At 51.6% G+C, this 19594-nt stretch overlaps 1 protein-coding gene across 3 annotated transcripts in view; it reads right to left on the bottom strand.

Annotated features, from left to right (window-relative positions):
• The window catches only part of MED15 (mediator complex subunit 15), a 49400-nt gene that overhangs the window by 9322 nt on the left and 20484 nt on the right, over positions 1 to 19594 (bottom strand). For all 3 annotated transcript variants that reach the window (XM_075535004.1, XM_075535005.1, XM_075535006.1), the window contains exons 3-8: positions 10876 to 10927; positions 9389 to 9418; positions 8401 to 8592; positions 3775 to 3974; positions 2258 to 2575; positions 1168 to 1263 (exon numbers count right to left, since the gene is read on the bottom strand). In XM_075535004.1, coding sequence (XP_075391119.1) covers positions 1168 to 1263; positions 2258 to 2575; positions 3775 to 3974; positions 8401 to 8592; positions 9389 to 9418; positions 10876 to 10927 — 888 coding nt within the window. The remainder of the gene's footprint in view (positions 1 to 1167; positions 1264 to 2257; positions 2576 to 3774; positions 3975 to 8400; positions 8593 to 9388; positions 9419 to 10875; positions 10928 to 19594) is intronic.

Genomic DNA, 19594 nt, shown 5'->3' with positions numbered 1-19594 from the left:
TGCCTGTCCCACTGGAGCGGCAGCCTGGTAGCCCTGCCGAGTACGGAGGAGGCGAGCACAGTGCCAGCTGCCCGTCACCACGTGCCTTCAAGCCTGAGAGGAAAGTTTTGTCAGAAGGCCGAGGACAGGAGGGACTTGCCCCAGAGCATGCAATGGGTGGTGACAGAGACAGAAGCCAACCTTGGCACATGGGGACCACTTCCTTCCTCAGCTAGTCTGAGGTGTGGCTCACCCAAGACCAGGTGTGAGCCAGCAGGGACATGGGGTCCCTGGGCCTGTGACATTCAGCTCAGCTTTCAAGGACTTGGACACTACAGCTAAGACACTTCCTGGGAACGGGTGTCTGACCAATCCTGAGCACACCACCTCCCGACACACAAGACCTGAGGGACCAAGGATGTGTTGGGAAAAGGAAAGCCATTTCCTCACCCCAGTGAACATCGCCCACCACCGGGTGGGGACACAGGTCAGTAATCTCTGCACAGCCAGCAGGAGGGTAGTAGGGAACACTGGGAAGGCACAAGACTGACACACCACCCTCTGGCCAACCATGAGAATGGACGTCTGCATGCAAGTCCCTGTTCTGCACTCTACTCCTGACATGAGCATGTGGTACCGGCCTACATACTCCTCACCCCACAGTTGCACGCAGCCTGCACAGCCAGACTGTGTGTGTGTAACCGCACTCAGCTGACCAGGGTGGACCGATAGACTGCCCCCCAGGAGAGGGGACACTGCCACTTGTGGCCTGTCCCTGGGTCCCTGCCTCAAGCAACACCCATTTCCTTATAATTTGTGCAGGTTGTTCAGTGGGGAGAGGGGAGGGAGCAGCCATAGGAGGAAGAAACACTGGGGCCAGCTCCTGGGGGCGCACGTTTGCCTTGCAGAGCACCCAGGGGAGGGTCACCACTCCTGTCCACTGCTATCAAGTCAGTGCCAACTCATAATGACCATACAGGACAGAACGGCCCCGTGGGTTTCTGAGACGGTCAGTCTCTACGGGAGGGAGCACGCAGCTTCATCTTCCTTCTGACACTGACCTTGCCGTGAACAGCTCGACTTATCAGAGGATTCCCCTAATCCCATAAGGATCGGTTGGGTATCCCATGCGACGTGGGCACCTGCCTCCTGGGGAGCTACGAGGCCCTGTGGCTGCAGGACCCTCACCTGGACTCCGGAAGCGACCATCTGGGCGGCTTGAGGCGGCTGCACAGTTGTCTGGGGCTGCACCTGTGGCGGCTGCACCACCATCGGAGTTCGGACCTTGAGCGGAGGAGGAAAACTCAGTGAGGGGCCGCTGGGGCACTGAGCAAACCACCCAGTTTCCATGTCAGCCTAGCATGAGATGAAGGCGGGCTAGGAGTGGCATGATGTCACTGGCTACAGTGCTGCTGCTTCTCTGTCCTAAAGAACAGCCCACCCCAACCTGCTGGAAGCAGCATGGCCCAGACCCACTGCTTCCCATCTGGCCAGAAGTGAAGGGCATCTGCCTGCGCCCACCCCTGCTGTCGCACTCAGCTCTGGGCCAGCACGCTGCTGGCTATGCCTACCCGGCCCGAGCGCTGGGCTCTTTAGAGTGGTACACCCAAAGAGGGGCTCCTCCTGAGGGCATGCAGGGCAGCAATTGGGAAGAGATGTCTCCAGACCCACCACAGCAGGCACATGGGGCTCAGGTCCCAGCAGGCCAGAGGTCAGGTAGTGGACAAGCTTACAGTGATGGGTTCCAAGGCCTCCATCCACCCATGGGGGGGGGGGAGGAGAGGAGAACAGGGCATGAAAATCAAGGGAGTGAACCAACAATCCATCCAAGTGGTTTTGCAGCTAGGCTTTGGCAGTTGTGTGTGTAAAATAGTCTGTTCACAATAAGATCCCAGACCCCTGCTGCAATGGGGTCTACACTTCTGCACGGTGACCCCACCGGTGGCAGAGCAGAACTGGGCTCCCCGGGACTTTCAGAGGCTGACAGCAGAAGCAGACCACCAGGGCTTTCTTCCCAGGTGCCTTGGGGGACACATGAACCTCACTCCCTCTTATGCCATAGCTCCCTTGGGGCTGATGGCTTTATGCTCCATTGGAAAACCACTGGGGCAAGCAGAGGTAGGCTCTCACCCAAATCAAGAGCACTGCCCAGGGTGACTAGTGAATTGGATCACCAAAGAATCCCATGATCACACATCCAGGCCAGTGCTTCACTTCCAGTGGGGAATCATTGGGATCAGGGGCAGCCTGCCCTGGATGAGTGGCCCTGAGTACTTACCAGCTTCAGCTGCTGCTGGGCATAGAGCATCTGTCCCGGCAGGGCTGGCCCCTGGGATGCCAGAGACTGGCTCTGTGGTGGCAGCTGCAGGGGCTGGTTCTGAGGAGGCTGCTGGGGAGGCGGGTGGTGCATCTGCTGCAGCTGCTGGGGCAGTGCCTGGGAGGGTGGGGGCTGCGGCTGTTGCATGGGGGGCTGTTGCATGGGAGGCTGGGCCTGCAGAGCCTGCTGCTGTTGCTGCTGTTGCTGCTGCTGTTGCTGCTGCTGTTGCTGCAACTGCAACTGTGCCATCCGCTGCAGCTGCTGTTGCTGCTGCTGGAGCTGAGGAAAGAACAGAACGTACCATGGTGTGCGGCCCCCGGGGGCTAGGTGCCCTGTGCTGGCTGTACACAAGCACAACCCACAGGGAAGCCTGAATGGGCCAGCCTCTCAGCGAGGAGGGGGACAGGCCACCCTCCCACAGTGTGCTCCTGGGCTCTCCCCACCAAATCCTCACCCAGGCCTGGAAGCACCTAAATCAGTGTTTCCCAAAGTGGGTGACATCGCCTCCTGGGGCACTGCGACGGTCCACCAGACCCCAGCCTACTCACTGCCGCCGAGTCGATGCCAACTCATAGCGAGCCCAAAGGACAGGTGAGAACCACCTGTGCGAATTTACCAGACTGTTAGCGCTTTACAGGCACAAACTGGCGACCTTAGGAGTAGGCCACTCGGAAGCACTGCACCCCTAGGGCTGGGCAACGATCCAGGGGTTGTAAAAGCAGAGAACTACACTTCACCCTGGATTGTGGCTACAGCACAAATGGCTACAATGGACAGAGAGGCATTGAGCACACTCGTATGTTCTGAAGGGAGATCAGTTGGAGGACTTCTGATTTAGATGGTCGGGGAGAGGGCCCAAGAGGACGAGGCAGCCCCAGCAAGCCCAAGAGTTCAGGGAGTGCAGACTCCCAGGCCTTCTCCAGCCACGGGCGCCTGGGCCTCCAGAGGTCAGCAGTACAGGCCTGGTGAAGGTAACCACAAAATGAAACTCAATGCCGTTGAGTTGATTCCGACTCACAGCAGCCCCATAAGACAGGGTAGATCTGCCAAGACTGTAACTCTTCCTGGAAATAGAAAATACCGTCTTTCTCCTGAGAAGCAGTTGGTGGTTTAAAACTGCTGACCCGATGGTTAGCAGCCCAACGCATAGCCACTAGACCACCAGGGCTTTCTTGTGAAGGGGAAGTGATGCTAGAGGGTGGTTTCCCTGTCGTGTCTGAAAAGGAGACCCTTCAAGACCCAGAGGAAGGTGGTAGCTAAGATGGTCAAAACCTGGATGGGGCAGACCCTGAGCTCATGGACAGAAGCGGAACACATCCAGGTGGTGGTTCCACAATGACCAGGTGACAACACTCAGGGAGGCAGGCACACATGTCCTCAAAAGCAGAGAGGTCAAGCACTATGCTTCTTCTCTGCCCCCACCTCTCATGGTGCTCCTGCCTCCAGCGCTGGAGGACGGCAGGGGCAAGGCTGGGTACCTGTTGTTGGTTCTGATGGTGCAGCTTAATGAGGTGCTGCTGCTGCTGCTGCTGCTGCTGGAGCTGCTGCTGCTGCTGCTGCACCACAGCGTGGAATTGCTGCTGCATGGCGTTCTGCTGCGCCTGGAACTGCTGCTGCTGCTGCGCCTGGAACTGCTGCTGCTGCTGCTGTAACGCCACCTGCTGGAGCTGCAACTGGGCTGCGGGCAGAGATCCTGGAGTCAGGCCCCAGGCGCGACACTAGGGGCAGAGGCCAGCCCCGCTCCCCAGCATGACTGTGGGCCACAGGTTCCCGAGCGCTTCACAGCTGCGATGGGAAGCATCACCAGGGTGGGTTATGGGGCTGGCTCTGTAAAAGCCAGAGCGAAAAAGGGTTTCTGGAGGAGCAGGAGGCTACAGGCCCCCGCGTGCCAGGCCTTTTGTGTGAGTCACACCTTACAGGGTCCTTTGTGACCGGCTTCTTTCACACCGTACGCCTTCCAGTTCCTTCACACGGCTGACCGCGTCGGTGTCTGATTCCTTCTCACTGCTGATTAATATTCTGTTGTACAGACGACCCACAAGCTGATGAGCATTTAGGTCACTTGTATTGTTTGGGCCATTCTGAGTAATGCACCATGGCGCGCGTGTTTTTTTTTTGTGGGAGAATCTCTTCACCAAATGATGGTTGGGACAAATAGATCTCCACAGGCGAAAGAATGAAGTCAGACCCCTAACTCACACCATATCTGAAAATTAACCCCATGCATCGATGACCTAAATAAAACCATGTGTACTCGTGTGTGTGTGTGTGTGTGTGTGTGTGTGTGTGTATTTAGTTCTGCTTCATCTCATTGTCTGGGCAGGACCGAGTATCCCCCAACATACTAAGATGCTGAGTAGTTCCCCACCTCAAGGATCCCTCCTGCTGCCACCTGGGTACAGGTCTACTCCATGCCTCCTGGAAGCCACTCACATATCCTCCCATTTCTGAAATGTTGCCATCTGTTCCTCTTTACTGCAGACTATTCAATGGTACGATGTGACCAGTCCGACTGGTCACCTACGGGAAGCTATCTGCAGTGGCTCCAGCTCTGTGCTCTTACAACTGTTTGCACCCAGGTTCTCGTGTGAACACAGTTTACACTTCTCTGGGACAAATGGCCCACACCATGACAAGGGGTCCTACAGTAGTTGCATATTTAGTTTTTCATGAAACTGCCTGTTTTCCAGGAACTTTGGACAGTTACATTTCCACCAGCAACATACGGGAGATCTGGTTTGTCTACATCCACAGTAGCATTTGAAGAAACCCAGAAGATCACTGTACCAAGAAGAGTTGGCCACTGTTCAGTCATTTCAGGAGGTAGTGCACGATCAAGGACAGATGGTACTGAAGAAGTAGTTCAAGCTGCACTGAGGCATCGGTGTTGAACAAGGTTCCGGGAGTTGATAGAATACTAAACGTAAGATGCTTTCCAATGGATTGCAATGCATTAACAATGGATGTGATGCGAGAAGCATTCACTTGTCTCTGCCAAGGAATTAAGAAGACAGCTGCCTACCTGGTCAACTGACTGCAAGGGATCTGCATGTGTGCCCACTCCAAAGGCGAGGTGAAGCCAAGGTAACTTCTGGAACCTGACCAGATCAGATGAGCAGCTACAGCAGACCTGAGTGACTCCTAGTAATCTCACTCTGAGTACCGTATAGGCTCGAGTATAAGCTGACCTGATGATCAGCCAAGGCACCTAATTGTACCACAAAAACAGCATTAAAAATGTGCTGAAAAACTCCGCTTATACACAAGTATATACAGTAGTTTTTTCTATTCTCTACTAAAGGACCAGTTTGACCTAGGTCAAGACTAGTTAGGACATGCCACCAGAAGGCAGCCGTCACTAGAGAAGGACACTGTGCTTGCTAAAGCAGAGGAGCAGCGATAAAGAGCAAGGCCCTTGACAAGCTGGATGATACCGAGGTTAAAGCCATGGCTCAAACAGAAGAACGATCGTGAGGGTGTTGTGCAGGGCTGGGAACTGTTTTGTTCTGCTGTACACAGGAGCTGACTCGACAGCACCTGTCAATAGCATTCAGAGAGGTGAAAGAACCCATGGCCAAAAAGGTCAAGGGTAGTTGGCAGGCAATGAGTTTCTCGTATATATGGTCTTTTTTTTTTTTTTTTTTGGTGATCCAAATGGGTTTTTATTAAGGAGAGAAGGTGATAGAGAGAGAAGAGAAGAGAAAGAGAAGAGAGGAAAAGAGAAGAGAAAGAGGGGAGAGAGGGGGGAGGGGGAAAGAAAGGATAGAGAGAGATAGAGAGAGAGAGAGAGAGAGAGCGAGAGCGAGAGAGAGACCACAGCAAAAGAACTATATGGTCTTTCTGGCCTTGGGTTTATACTTTTGCAAAAAATAATTTGTTGGGCTACACCTACCCTGTGATTGGTCTGTTTTGCATACCTTAAAAGAACTGCTGAGTCTACTGTGAAAATATGGGAAAACAACAAAACCCACTGCCACCAAATGAATTCTGACTCACAGCAACTTCATATAGGGCCTCTGAGACTGTACATCTTTATGGAAGCAGGCAGCCTCATCTTTCTACCAACAAACAGCTGGTGGGTCTGAACTCCAGACCTTTCTGTTATCTAACACAAACCATCGTGTTACCAGGGCTCCTTACTGTGCAAACAAGGTGCACGAGACAAACCACCTGGTGGGACTGAGTGACCTGCTTGCTTCTACAGTAAAACGTGTACGGTAGAAACCTGTCAAGAAGGAAAACTCAAATATCCTCCACTGTAGCGAGTGCCCGCCAAGTGTTAGACTGTGCCCTGCCAAAGGAAGAAGAAAAACACTTGACACCCAGAAAAACAAGGCAGCCCCGTGGAATTCTGGTTCTCACAGACATCACAGTGATTTCTCAAAGTCAGAGAGAGAGAGAGAGAGAGAGAGAGAGAGAGAGAGAGAGAGAGAGAGAGAAAGAGAGAGGCAGGCTATAACACTGACACAGCGCAGATGGTGAGAAGTGGTTGATAGATGGCAGAGCCTGGTGACAGAGGCCCAAATAAAGGAGCATGGCTGAGGAGGAGCTGAAAATTGTTAGCTGGAAGCCATCCTGATCGACTCAGTCTTCTGAGCAGGGATAGCCTCCTTCCAATATGCATGGATGTTGTTTCTGTTGAATCTAGGTCCCGTATCTAGTTATGTTTTCATCAGCTGACCTCCGGCTCTCTGGACTTGAGCCAGCAGCCTGCTGATGGTGGGAGCCTTAAGACTTGACCGTCTCTGAATCAACAGCCTGACATCTTTCTTATCTGCTGACTTGGAGTTCATCAGACCCTGAAGCTACAGGAGTCAGAACTGAGCCTCCGGGCTGACATTTGAGCCACAAAGCCTTAGAACTGCCCTTGATTCAATTACGACTCATAGAGACGCTACACAGGGTTTTCAAAACGGCATATCTTTATGGAAACAAAGCTTCATCTTTCTCCTGAAGAGTGACTAGTAGGTTCCAACTGCTTCTCTAGAGAACCCAGCCTGAGACAGGTTCCAAATTGAGAACAACCCAAATGTCCTTCAGGAATGAACTGCTGGGGAAAAAAGGTGAACTGCTAAGCAAGCGGCGGTGCACTCATACCATAAATCCTACTTGGCAGTAGGAAGGAATGAAATGCCTGGTATAGCCACCAGGAATGGATTTCAAGGGAATTCACGCTGAGGGAAAACAGCCAAAGTGATGAGATCGTGGTGCTAAGACCAACTGGGTCAGCAGCTTCCAGGGTTCAGGCAGGAGGAGGCCGCAGTCATCAAGGGGGAAGAGAGGCTCCTTTGTGGGGCCGGAACAGTCCTGTATGCTGACTGCGCTGGTGGCTGTTTGCTTCTACAGACAGAACCACAAACACATGTGCACACACAGTCACACGAGAACGAATCTACAAGTAAGGTCTCCACCCGAGGAGGGCATAGGACTGCCCCACTGGCCAATGCTTGGTCTCCGCCTTGTTCTAAGAAAGACATTCTTCTGGAGAGAAGTAGTATAAGGAAGGACATGTGGAAACCCTTGGGACCAACTAACAACTTACTGTGAGCCTTTTTCAAAAATAAGATGTTCCATAAAAAGAAGAGAAAAAACACACCCAGCAGAGGTGTGTCAAGCCCAGTCCTGGAGAGGAAGGAGAAGCTACGGCCCATCTCAGACACATGCCGCACAAGCCCGCTTCCAGACTGCACATTCCCGGGGCGGGGCCAACAAGAGGGCAAAGCTCTTTCTCCAGGGAGGGGGAGCTCAACGGAGAGGCTGCTGAGCTAGAACCTGGGCCTGACCAAAGGGACACATTAGCACTAAAAAGGGCAGCTCCCAAGCCCTGGGATGACGAACAGGTCTTGGACCTCTCAACACAGTCATGATCACAAGACATAACCCTATGTGTGGAGTCTCGGGCCACCCCTGGTTTGCCATAAGTCTTCCTCTCTGGGCCAGGAAGAGAGGGCCTTGCTGTCACCTGACCCTTTCAGCCCACAACAGCATACAGAGCATGGATGTGAACACCTCCCTCCTTTCCAGGACACCACTGCAGTGAGCAAAGGAACACGTGCACCAGCCCTGCACACAGATGCAACTCTCTGTGGAACGGGGATACTCACTCTGTGGAGCTGCTGTGGATACGACAGCCATGCCGTGGGGAGGGATACCGGAGGTTCCTGGAGGTTGCTGTCCCATGGTGCCCAGGCCTCCCATCCCGCCCAGGGGCTGGCCTGGGCCTCGAGCAGCCATGCTGATCCCAGTGGCTCCGGCAGTGGGGGCACCTGTCAGGTTCTGCAGCGCATTCATGGGATCTGTGGGACACAAGGGTATCTGAGAAAAGCCTCCACTGACCGTGTGGGCATGACAGCCTCATGCATCTTCTCCAGCCAACAGGGTCCATTCTTCAAAGCACCCCAGTCCCAGTTCAGGACCTCCTCACACCACTGGCCCAAATGTTGGGTGTGCCTGTCATTGCCCCTCCCCCCATCCCCATCTCTGAGCCCCAGCAGCAGGGCGCCCACCAGCCTCCAGTTATCCTGATGTGACGGGGCCAGCCTCGACAGACTGGAGGCAGCTGGTCCTCCTGCTGTCGGGATACCAACAGATGACAAGGTGACATACTTCAAAGATCAAAGTACTTTCACTTACGAAGAAACAGGGTAGCCTAGGTTTGTGGATTCATGCTGTTTCAGGAGAGCAGGTTATTATAGCAGCTAGACTGCTCCGGGCCTGGCTCAGTCCTGCCATGTTGGAATAGGCTGGGTGGAACCAACAACCACCACCACCATGGCGACCCACCATCACAGTTCTCTCCCAGAGAGCTCAACAATGCGGATGTCTGAGTGATTGTGTGAATGTGTATATTCCTTTGGCTGGGTGCTCAGGGAAGCAGGGCATGGGTGTCATCTGACCTCACAGCTTGACAGGACGGAAGGAAGGAGGGAAGAGAGGCAGGGACCCCACATTGGAGGGGTCCTTTCGACTCACTTTCTTCTAAGACAGTCAAGGCCCAGACACCACTGGCACCCAGTTACCGCCTTCCTGATCCCCCTCTCACCTCCCATCCAAAGCTGGGGGAAAACTTAAATTCAAAGAGAAAACTCTTACCACTGACAGAAGCTTGCGACTTCTTGTTATCTGCACAGAAAAACAGAACGCAAGCACAAGATCAACAGCGTGGTCCGTGATCACAGACCACTGGGTCACGAGTTCAGGCTGAGCCTGTTGGGCCTGGGACCCACACAGAAGATGGGGCAGCAGTTTGCACTAGAAGCCCCTGGGCTCCCAGTGCCCTAGGCAGTAGGGCAAGGAGGGCACACAGTGGCTTCTGGGTCTGCCTGGGGCCCCAGAGGCTGGCCTCTGAGGCTAAGGCACACTCAGGGTCTGAAGCCTTTCTTCCCAGGTCAAGGCCTCAGCACCAAGAGCGCTGGGGAATCCATGATGAGGGGCTTGGTGGTGGTGAGGACACCAGGTTACCTGCTCCAGTCCTCTCTCCTCAAAATGAGGAAACAGGTCAGAATATCTGGACCTAGAGGCAGCTCAGAACTCCAAAGCTTGCCTGCTACTATGGCCAAGAGGGACGTGGCAGCAGGGGCAACCGGGGAAGGAAGGCCTGGCTCCCAGCCCCTTCTTTCCTACGCTGCACGGGATCATCTCCAACAGTGCAAGACAGTGACCTCGAGCAGTGTCTACCTGTGGGCCAGTTGGGCTACACAGTTGATGTAAACAAAAGTCAAGCCTACGGGCTCCTAGGAACTCTCACCTTGTCACTGGTTCCCTCTGATCCCACCCTGTCAGTGGATGTCACCACACCTAAGGGAAGCTGTCACTGTCCCTACCACCACCAGAGGCCCAGTCGCTACTGGGGAGATACTGTGGTTGGGAGGAGCACCTTGCCACTCGGCTTTTGTCTGGGGAGACTGTGGCCATTCAGGGAGGCTCAGTGTCCAACTGTGGTCCACACATGCCCTGAGACCCCAGACTCACTCCTGAACAGCCAGGGCTTCTGCCTGGTCACTGACAGAACCAGAGGGATTCCCTCTCCCACAATCAGGAGGTGGCGTCAGTGGGCCTCCCTCCTAGGTGACGAACCCACCGAGAACTAGACAGAGGAGCTTCTCCCCCCACTGCACAAGCAGGTCAGGGACCTGAAACCCTTAAAGAAGCTTCTGTCTCAGGGCAAAAACTCACGCACAACAAACCAATTGCCACTGAGTCAATTCTGACTCACATGGCAGGGTAGAACTGCCCCAGTGGGTTCCCAAGACTGTTGTTCTTTATGGGAGTAGAAAGCCTCATCTATCTCCCGAGGAGCAGCTGGTGGTTTCAAACTGCTGACCTTGCAATGTGTAACCACTGCTGCTTTTAAAAACTTGAGGTGTAAAAATAGCAGGGTGGTTTTTTTTTTGTTTTTTTAAAGATTAAACCAATCACCCTGAGGCCAAACTGCGTATCTGAGGCTGCAGCTCTGGAAGGGCGGGGAGAGCGAAGAACTTCCTTAAACACAGGCCTGTTCCCAGGAGTGCTCACGGGTGGCCCCCACCCCAAGCCCAGCCAGTGGCCTCTACCCCCACAGAAACCAGCCCTTTACTCACGAATATCCCGGAAGTGGATAATGAGCCTGGCCACAAGAGAGAGGTATTCGTCCTAAAGAGAAGAAAAGGAAGCCGGTTCATCTCCGAGGAAGATGGGAAACCACGGGCGACTCCCCTGCTGCTCTGCTTCGTCCAGAGGCCACAGGCAGGCAGTGGCGACAGTGACGCCACCCAGGCTCGGCCCCTGAGTCCACTGCTCCCAGAAGAGCGGTGAGCATCGAGCTTTGCCAGCCTGCAGGCGGATGGCTGCGAGGCCTCGGGCTGAGAGGCCCTGGAGCCCACCCCACTCCCCCCTCTCTCTGGTCGCCTGCCTGTGACAGGCCCGCCCGCCTGTGACGACAGGGCTGGCCTGCGGCCACAGGGTTCCTCCAGGGTGGAAGAGGGGGTGGGAGAGGGCGGGTGCTTTCTGCCCCATTTGGATCCCAGTGCTTTCACTTTCGTGAAGCCCTTTCCGGAGGGGGATCAGACTGGGTAGGCGGGGCCGGTAAGGGCCCATTTGTCCAGGGGAGGGTCCTTTGTCCAGGTGGGCAAGGCCGGCCTGCCCCAGAGCAGGCTCTGGGGCAACAGTCACTCAAGGCCTGGGGCTTCGTAGGGGCCAATGCCTCGGAGTTTGACTGTAGGCCGCAAAGGACACTGGGGTTATAGCTCTACTGGAATGCAGGAGAAGCTCCTGGTCCTCTGCCCTACAGGGCTGCGAGCCCAGCCCTCTGTCCCCCCCCCCCCGAGAGCACACGCACTAACACAGCATCCACCCAGCGCCCTGCTCAGCCCAGCACTGGGCGGCCACATTCCAGGGACAAGCAGGGACATGAATATTACACACACACACACACACACACACACACACACACACACACACACACACACGGGAAAGGAAGCAAAATGGAGGTGGTTGTGGATGAATATTAAAAAGTAAGGGTACTTTTACAATTTTTATTTTTTTCCCCCCTCTCAGTCTCAGAAGCTCACGGGAGTAAGTTCTACCTTGTTCCATAGCAGGGATGTCAAACTCAATTAAAACGCGGGCCGTTTGGTGCAACAGGGAAGATTCATGCAGGCCACATCACATTTACAAATTTTGTTAAATTTATATTTTGAAGTGAGGATTCAAGAATATGGGTAGGATAATTAAAATACTATAAAATTGCTTTTATTTAAACATTTATTTTATTTAATGTATTTATGAAACTATTCTTTTTTACCCGAAACTTGCCCGCGCTTTCCTCCTAGTTTTCACTTACCTCTTATGTTGTGACCGGAAAATATAACAAAGTAACTAATAAAAACACAAAATGTTGGACAGCTGACACTGGGTTCCCTTTAAAACTGTCAACTAGCGCTGCCACTAGGAATAATTGATAACCACACAGCCCAGAGTGCTCTTTGGAACCTCTTCCCTGCTGGGATCTGTGTGCATTACGTGACACTGAGCGTGGCACACATATCTGTCGCTTCCAAGCGTCGCTGCAACTGAATCAGTGCGTTTAAACACGGCCACGGGCCCCCAGGAAAGGCACTGGGCCGCATGTAGACTCGTCTTCAGTAGTTAAAAGGTCAATGAGGGAATTGTGTGTACGGTACTACCTCAATCTCCCCTAAGCACTATTTTCTTCATAACAATATTTTCTATTTTCATTTTATTTCAGAGCATTGCGGGCCACAAAAAATTACCCCGGGGGCTGCATGGGGCCTGTGGGCCGCCATTGTGACACCCCTGCTCTATAGGAGTGCTCTGGGTTGGCATCAACTGGATGGCAGTGGGTTTGGGTTTGTTTGTTTCTGAATCACCAAACTGGAACCCTGATGGTGTAGTGCTTATGGGTTGGGCTTTTAACCAGCAAGTTCGAGAAAAAGATGCGAGTTACAGTCTCAGAAACCCACAGGGGCAGTTCTACCTTGTCCTATAGGTGGACCTAATGGCGGTGAGTTTGCACTGGGCTGCTGACCAAAAGAAAGGTTGCTGGTTTGAACCCACCAGCTGCCCCACGGGAGAAAGATGAGACTTGGCGCCTTGGGAAGGTTGCAATCAGTCAGAAGGCACTTGACGGTAGTGGGATTTGGGCCATGCAGTGGGTTAGGCACCGGGCTGCTCAAACGGGTGGTGTTTTCACCCCACCAGTGACTCTTGGAAGGAAGCTGAGGTCATGTGTTCCGACCAGGATTTACAATCTGGAAACTGTGGAGCAATCCTACTCTGGCCGACTGTCGGAAATGACAGCAGTGGGTTTGGGTGTGAACAGAGGACGACTCGAGGGGTAAGGGACCTTGGGGAGGGAGAAGAAACTGGGTGGGTGGCCAGGGACAGAGGGCACGCAAGAAGTCTCAATGGCACATGCTGGTGGGAAAGACAAGCCCACCCCATCCCTGCCACAGGTGACGGGTCCTTGAGAGACAGTAGCTGGTGAGAAGGAGCAATGGCCAAGGACGTACAGGGCAAAATGAAGTGGCTAAGAAAGAGGAGACCAGGTCCCAAGGCCTTGGGCCTATGTGCTCCATTTCCATCACACCCAGGCTCAATGCCCGAGATTGTGCCAGCCCTCTGCGTACAGAACTAGGACTGCGTGAGCTCTCCCTCCACTTGACTGACCACTGGAGTCAGAGACCAAAGCCCCAGGCTGCAGGGTGAGGCCACCAGCCAACCAAGGAGGACAGATCAGGGTAGGGCAGGGGCAGAGAAACAGGGCCCCTAAAAGCAGTTACATGTTTTTAGCCAAGTGATTTCCCTAAATTCTTCTGAAGGATTTTTGCTGGCTGAGTGCTGGAGGCCCCATGCAACTACCCACAGCAGAGAAGTTCCCAGACCTGCAGTGACACCCCGCTGACGCTTCCAGGACAAGGACTCCCAGCCCCGACCAGAGTGAGGACTCCTGATGGCACAGCAGGTCTCCTCTTGCCCACAGGGATGGACTTATGACAATGGGCTTTAGGGTGGCTCAGTGAGGGGGGGAGGGTGTCAAGTGTCAGGCTGCTCATCCAGAAGGTCAGCAGTTTGAAGCCACTCCAAGGGAGAAAAATGGGGCTGAGTGCTTCTGTAAAAACTGGCAGCCTTGGAAACTCAGAGGAGCAGCGCCCCTCTGTCCAATAGGGTAGCTGTGAGTAGGAAGTGACTCAATGGCACTCAGCTGTAAGTGGTGCAACCAGTTAAGCAAGGGGCTGCTCACTAAAAGATCTGCCCCTACCCGCTGCGCCACGGGAGAAAGACACTAACTACTCCTGTAAAGATTTCCAACTCCTCTGGGATAGTGCCACCGCGCAGGGTGGCTGCTGAGTCAGGATAAACTTGCCGGTGATGAGGAAGGGTCCAGACAGCCATTCTGCACCAAAGCCCACACCCTTTCAAGACGACTCCAGAGAAAGGGCTGAAGACGAGCTCAGAGCAGCCCCTGCTCGCCCTCTGAGCTCGTGGGGCTGGTGCTAGCAGACCTGCAGAGTAACTACCCCAGACCCCAAACTATGAATCAGAGGTGATCTGTAATACTGCCCTCTGTGGGTCTCCTAGATTGTAACTCTCTACAGGAGTAGAAAGTCTCATCTTTCTTCCTGGGAGCAGCCGGTGATTTCCAACTGCTGAGCTTGTGGTTAGCACCACAACCCAACCCACCACGCCACCAGGGCCCCTTCATAGTAACTACAGGATCAACCAAAGGAACACCTGAGCACACAAGAGGGCTGGGCTCAGTCTTGATCAAGTGACACACACCAATGCACTCCCTCCTCCCAAGAGCCCTCGGAGAGGTAGTCGCTAGTGACACGCTTGTTTTATGAGTGTTTGAAACAAGTAGGCAACTGGACATCCCCTTACAGAAGGGTCTCGGGGAGGAGACGAGCCAGTCAGGGTGCAGTGTAGCAACGATGAAACATACAACTTTCCTCTAGTTCCTAAATGCTTCCTCCCCCCACCCCCACTATCATGATTCCAATTCTACCTTACAAATCTGACTAGAACAGAGGATGTGCACTGGTACAGATAGGAACTGGAACTACAGGGGATCCAGGACAGATGATCCCTTCAGGACCAGTGATGAGAGTGGCGATACCTGGAGAGTGGAGGAAGGGTGAGGTAGAAAGGGGGAACTGATTACAGGGATCTACATATAACCCCCTCCATGGGGACGGGCAACAGAAAAGTGGGTAAAGGGAGACGTTGGACAGTGTAAGATATGACAAAATAATAATTTGTAAATTATCAAGGGTTCATGATGGAGGGAGGCGCAGGGAGGGAGAGGAGCTGATGCCAGGGCTTACGTGGAGAGCAACTGTTTCAAGAATGATGAGGGTAGCGAATGTACAAATGTGCTCTACACAACTGATGTATGTATGGATTGTGATAAGAGTTGTATGAACCCCCAATAAAATGATTTAAAAAAATAAGTTCCATTGATAAGGAAGACCAATGAATCAATGCATTAGGATTTTAGTGCTGGTGAAGAATACTGGAAGTATCACGGCCTGCCTAAAGAACCAGCAAATCTGGCTCAGAAGAAGTATGGCCAGAATGCTCCCTAGAGGCAACGATGGCGAGACTTTATATACATGTGATCAGGAGAGACCAGTTCTGGAGAAGGAGATCATGCTTGGTAAAGTGGAGAGGCAGAGATAAAAGGAAGGTCCTGGACAAGCTGGATTGCCATAGTGGCTGCAACAAAGAGCTCAATCATAAGACCCACTGGGAAGATAGTATAGGACCAGGTGGTAGTTCCTTCTGTCATACATAGTGACAATGAGGTGGAAGTAACTTGATAGCACCTAACAGCAAAAGAAGTTAAAAAACCAAAACAACCCTAATAGCAAACTCACTGCCCCCGAGTCAATGCCAATCATAGAGGCCCTGTAAGAAGTCCTCAAGAGTCAAACTACAAGCGAGCCTCTATCTCATCCGAGTCTGGGGACCATCTCAAGTACAGATCTGACACACCAAACACGAATGACAGCAGACCTGATGAGCTGTGAGATGACATCATGACATCAAGAACATCATGGGTGAAGAAAGAAAAGGGGCATTTAAAATATAGGCAAGAAATAAAAACCCACGGTGGATGTCAGAGGAGCTCGGCAACTCACTGCTGAACATACAGTAAAACGTCACTGCCGCTGAGTTCGCCTGCTCGAGTAACCCTACAGGGCAGAGTCGACCCGCTCCGTCTTTATAGGAGTCGAAAGCCTTTGTTTCTCAGGGCAGCTGGTGCTGTTGAACTGCTGAACGGCAGTCCAACAAGTAACCCATTGTGTTCCTTGTACAGTACCTAAAGCAAATGGAAGAAATAATGAAGTAAAAAGAGCTAACCAGAAAAAAATGTAAAAGCCAGTGAGAAGACAAAGTATTACAATGAAATAGGCAAAAAGGAAAACTCTCACATATCTCCAGCTGAGAAAAAACTGAAGAAACTACTTACACCTTATGTAATATTGAAAGATTCCACAGGCAACATACTGAATGATGCAGGATGCATGGAAACACGATGGAAAGTGTGCACAGCCAATGCACTTAAAATATTTGGATGTTGTTCAACCATTTCAAGCGGCGGCATAAGATCAAGTATCGATGGTACTCAATGAGGAAGCTTTAAGTATTGACAGAATTCCAGCTGAAATGTTTCCACAAACTGATGAAGTCTTGGAAGCGCTCACTCATCTATGCCAAGAAATTTTGAAGGAAGCTTACTTGGCCAACTAAGCAGGAGAGACCCCATTTGTGCCCATTCCAAAGAAAAGTGATCCAAGAGTATGTGGAAATTGTCCAACAATGTCATTATTATTAAAGACATGTAAAATTGTACCCAAAAAATTGTGCTTAAAAAAACCAAAAACAGTTGCAGTAGTACTTCCATGGGGAGATGCCAGGAATTTCAATTGGATTCAGAAAGATGGAGCAGGGGGTATCATTGTTGGCATCATACAGATTTGGGCTGAAAGCAAAGAATACCAGATAGATGTTTATTGGTGTTTTATTGGCTATGCAAAAGGATTCAACTGTATGGATTGAAAATTCCAGAATACTTCATTGTGCTCAAGAGGAATCTGTACGTGGACCAAGAGACAGCCATCAGAATAGAATAGGGACATGGTTAAAATCAGGAAAAGTGCCGAGGGCTCTATCTTTCCATCATACTTATTGAATTGGTAAAAAGCCTGGAGGGAGGAGGTATGCCTGACCTCTGCCTCATAGGAATCAGCTTTGAGCTGATCCTGATCTTGATTTTTTTTTCTCCTGAAGTTAGGGTGTCTAAAAGCCATGCTTTTTAACAGAAACAAACAGATGAGCTAGATAACAAGTTGGCAGCAGAATAATACAGGGAAAACAATTCTTCTGAGTGATTTACAAACAACCAACAACCCTGCATGCATACTCTGAGACCAGAAGAACTAGATAGTGCCCAGCTACCATTACTGACAAGTCTCATCAGGGGTGCAAAACATGGATCCTAATAGAATGGGGTGGGAAATGTGGCACAGAACACAAATTCTTAAAAAGTGTCCACACTTACTGAGCCAGTTGAAAACAAAGGATTCTCCAAAGCTATTGCCTTGAGATACCAAAACTACTCCCGGAAAAAATGAGGAGCTGATGCCAGGGGTTTAAGTGGAGAGCAAATGTTTTGAGAATGATGAGGGCAATAAATGTACAGATGTGCTTTACACAATTGATGTATGTATGGATTCTGATAAGAGTTGTATGAGCCCCTAATAAAATGATTAAAAAAAACAAAACTACTCCCAAACTTAACAACAAAATAACTCAATCACAGAATGGGTAAAAGAATTGAATATACATTTCAGCAAAGAGGACAAAAGCAAGGACAACTGTTACTCTGTGATCCTCAAGTGAGGTATACAGGAAGTGGTAGACAGAGGACTGTACAAGGGAAGAGCCAAGTCATCACTCCGACCCTTGACCAACTGTGGTCTCGTGAGATCAGCAAGGCATCCAGGAGGTAGAAGCTGCTTCCTCAACCACCACAGGGCCACTGGAGCTCTGAAATCCACAAGGTGGATCTCTCCAACAAGTTCCTACTGGGTAATGACAGCCCTTCTTCCTCCTAAAAGAGACCAGAGTCTGCCTCTGCTTTCCCTGAATGCCAGCTCAGCTTGGAGCCCCCAGGGAGCAGGGAGGAAGCCTTAGAAAAACCTAATGGCAGCACCTGGGTCCAAAGAGGGCTTGCTGGGTGTGGGCTTTCCACTTGAAAGCATGGTTGCAGAAACCGAAAAGGGAAGGGCATAAAAACCAGACAGAGAGGGCCAATGAGTGCACAATATCTTGCCCGAGTCCTGGTATCTGCTGGTTGACAAGTTGAAGTAAGCATGCCCTTGTCTGGGAGACATGCAAGTTAAAAACCGAGATCTGGAATTTTTGAATTCTAATTAAACCAGAGAAAGAAAGAAAAGGAGCTGCGGTGGAGAGGGAGAGGAAACATTTGTTGTCTAGAACCTGAGTCCTTGGAGACATACAAGCAGTTTCTGTTTTTGTTTTTACAAGCAGTTTTCGTTTTTGCCTGGCGCAACAGAGAAAGAAGAATTGGGACTAGGAGGGGGAAATGGAATGTGTGGCTACTTGCCTCCAAGAACAACTGTCTCTTCTGTCATGAGATCAGAAGATTAGGAGGTGCCTTGTTACCACTGCAGAACATTTTGATCCAAGTCAACAGAAGAATGAAGATCAAAGGGTGACATGAAGAACAGTTTCACAATCTCATGGAAGCAAATGGAACCCCTGAAATAATTGCGGAGACCTAGTTTAAACTTTAAACCAAAATTATCCTCTCAAGTGTTCTGAAAGCAAGTAAGACACTAGTGAATAAAAAATGAGTCAAGAGTGTCTGCGTTGAGTGTTGTGCTCTTTTAAAACTATCTATAAATGGCATCAATGTGGCAACAGCAATAAAACAAAATTAGGCAGTGAGTTTATGATCACGAAGAAGAAGGAACATCTCAGAAAAAGAGGGTGCGAATTGCATTGAATGCCACTGTTGATTCAGCGCAACAACATAGGCCCAGGGAGCCAATGCTCAGAAAGGCATCTGGCTTTGGCTGTCCGCCCGCCCTGCACAGCAGGCACCGATGCTCTCACTGATCCATGGCTTCTGGAGCCCTCAGACTGCTTGGAGCCGGAAGCTGCCATTATCACCATTATCCAGTCAGTGCCCTTCAACCACCAGCTGGCTAGCATCCTGGGCATGTTAACATCTGCCAGCAGCTGGGTTTCCTGTCTGTCAACTGGGAGGGGTGTGGGCTGCACCTATTCACAGGGAGGCGTAAGGATGATGAGATCAAGCACGCAGGACCTCACATGGGTGGGGGGGGGGGTTGCTTTAGTAATGAGCAAGCGGGACCTTGGCTGCTCCTCCACCTGGAGTCAGGTACTAATCCTGACTCTGTAACCCAAATCAATCCCTGGTGACCTGGGGACTGTCCCTAGACAAGAGGTGGCCTTTACTGCCCTGAGGCGCTTCTAGACCAGCAGGCTTGTCTGGATTCTAAGAGAAGGTTAACTCCCTTGCATATCCTTCTGGAGTCCAGAAGAGGAAAAGATACCCTGACTCTTCCCCTGTTCTAGGGCCAAAGCATTTTCATCCTCCACAATTGTCCTGCTAGGTCTCAGGAGGGAAGGGCAGGGAACAAATGTTCCTCAGCTAAGATGGTCCCTCCGACACCTGTGCATAGGCAGAGCTTGGGCAGGAAGCAAAAGGGTGGTTTCTAGGAAAGCTTTGTGGACAATCCCCAA

The sequence above is a fragment of the Tenrec ecaudatus genome, chromosome 16 (assembly GCF_050624435.1).
Source record: "Tenrec ecaudatus isolate mTenEca1 chromosome 16, mTenEca1.hap1, whole genome shotgun sequence".
Classification (NCBI taxonomy): domain Eukaryota; kingdom Metazoa; phylum Chordata; class Mammalia; order Afrosoricida; family Tenrecidae; genus Tenrec; species Tenrec ecaudatus.
The sequence above is the reverse complement of the archived record's forward strand: the minus strand, read 5'-3'. Positions and strand labels throughout refer to the sequence as shown.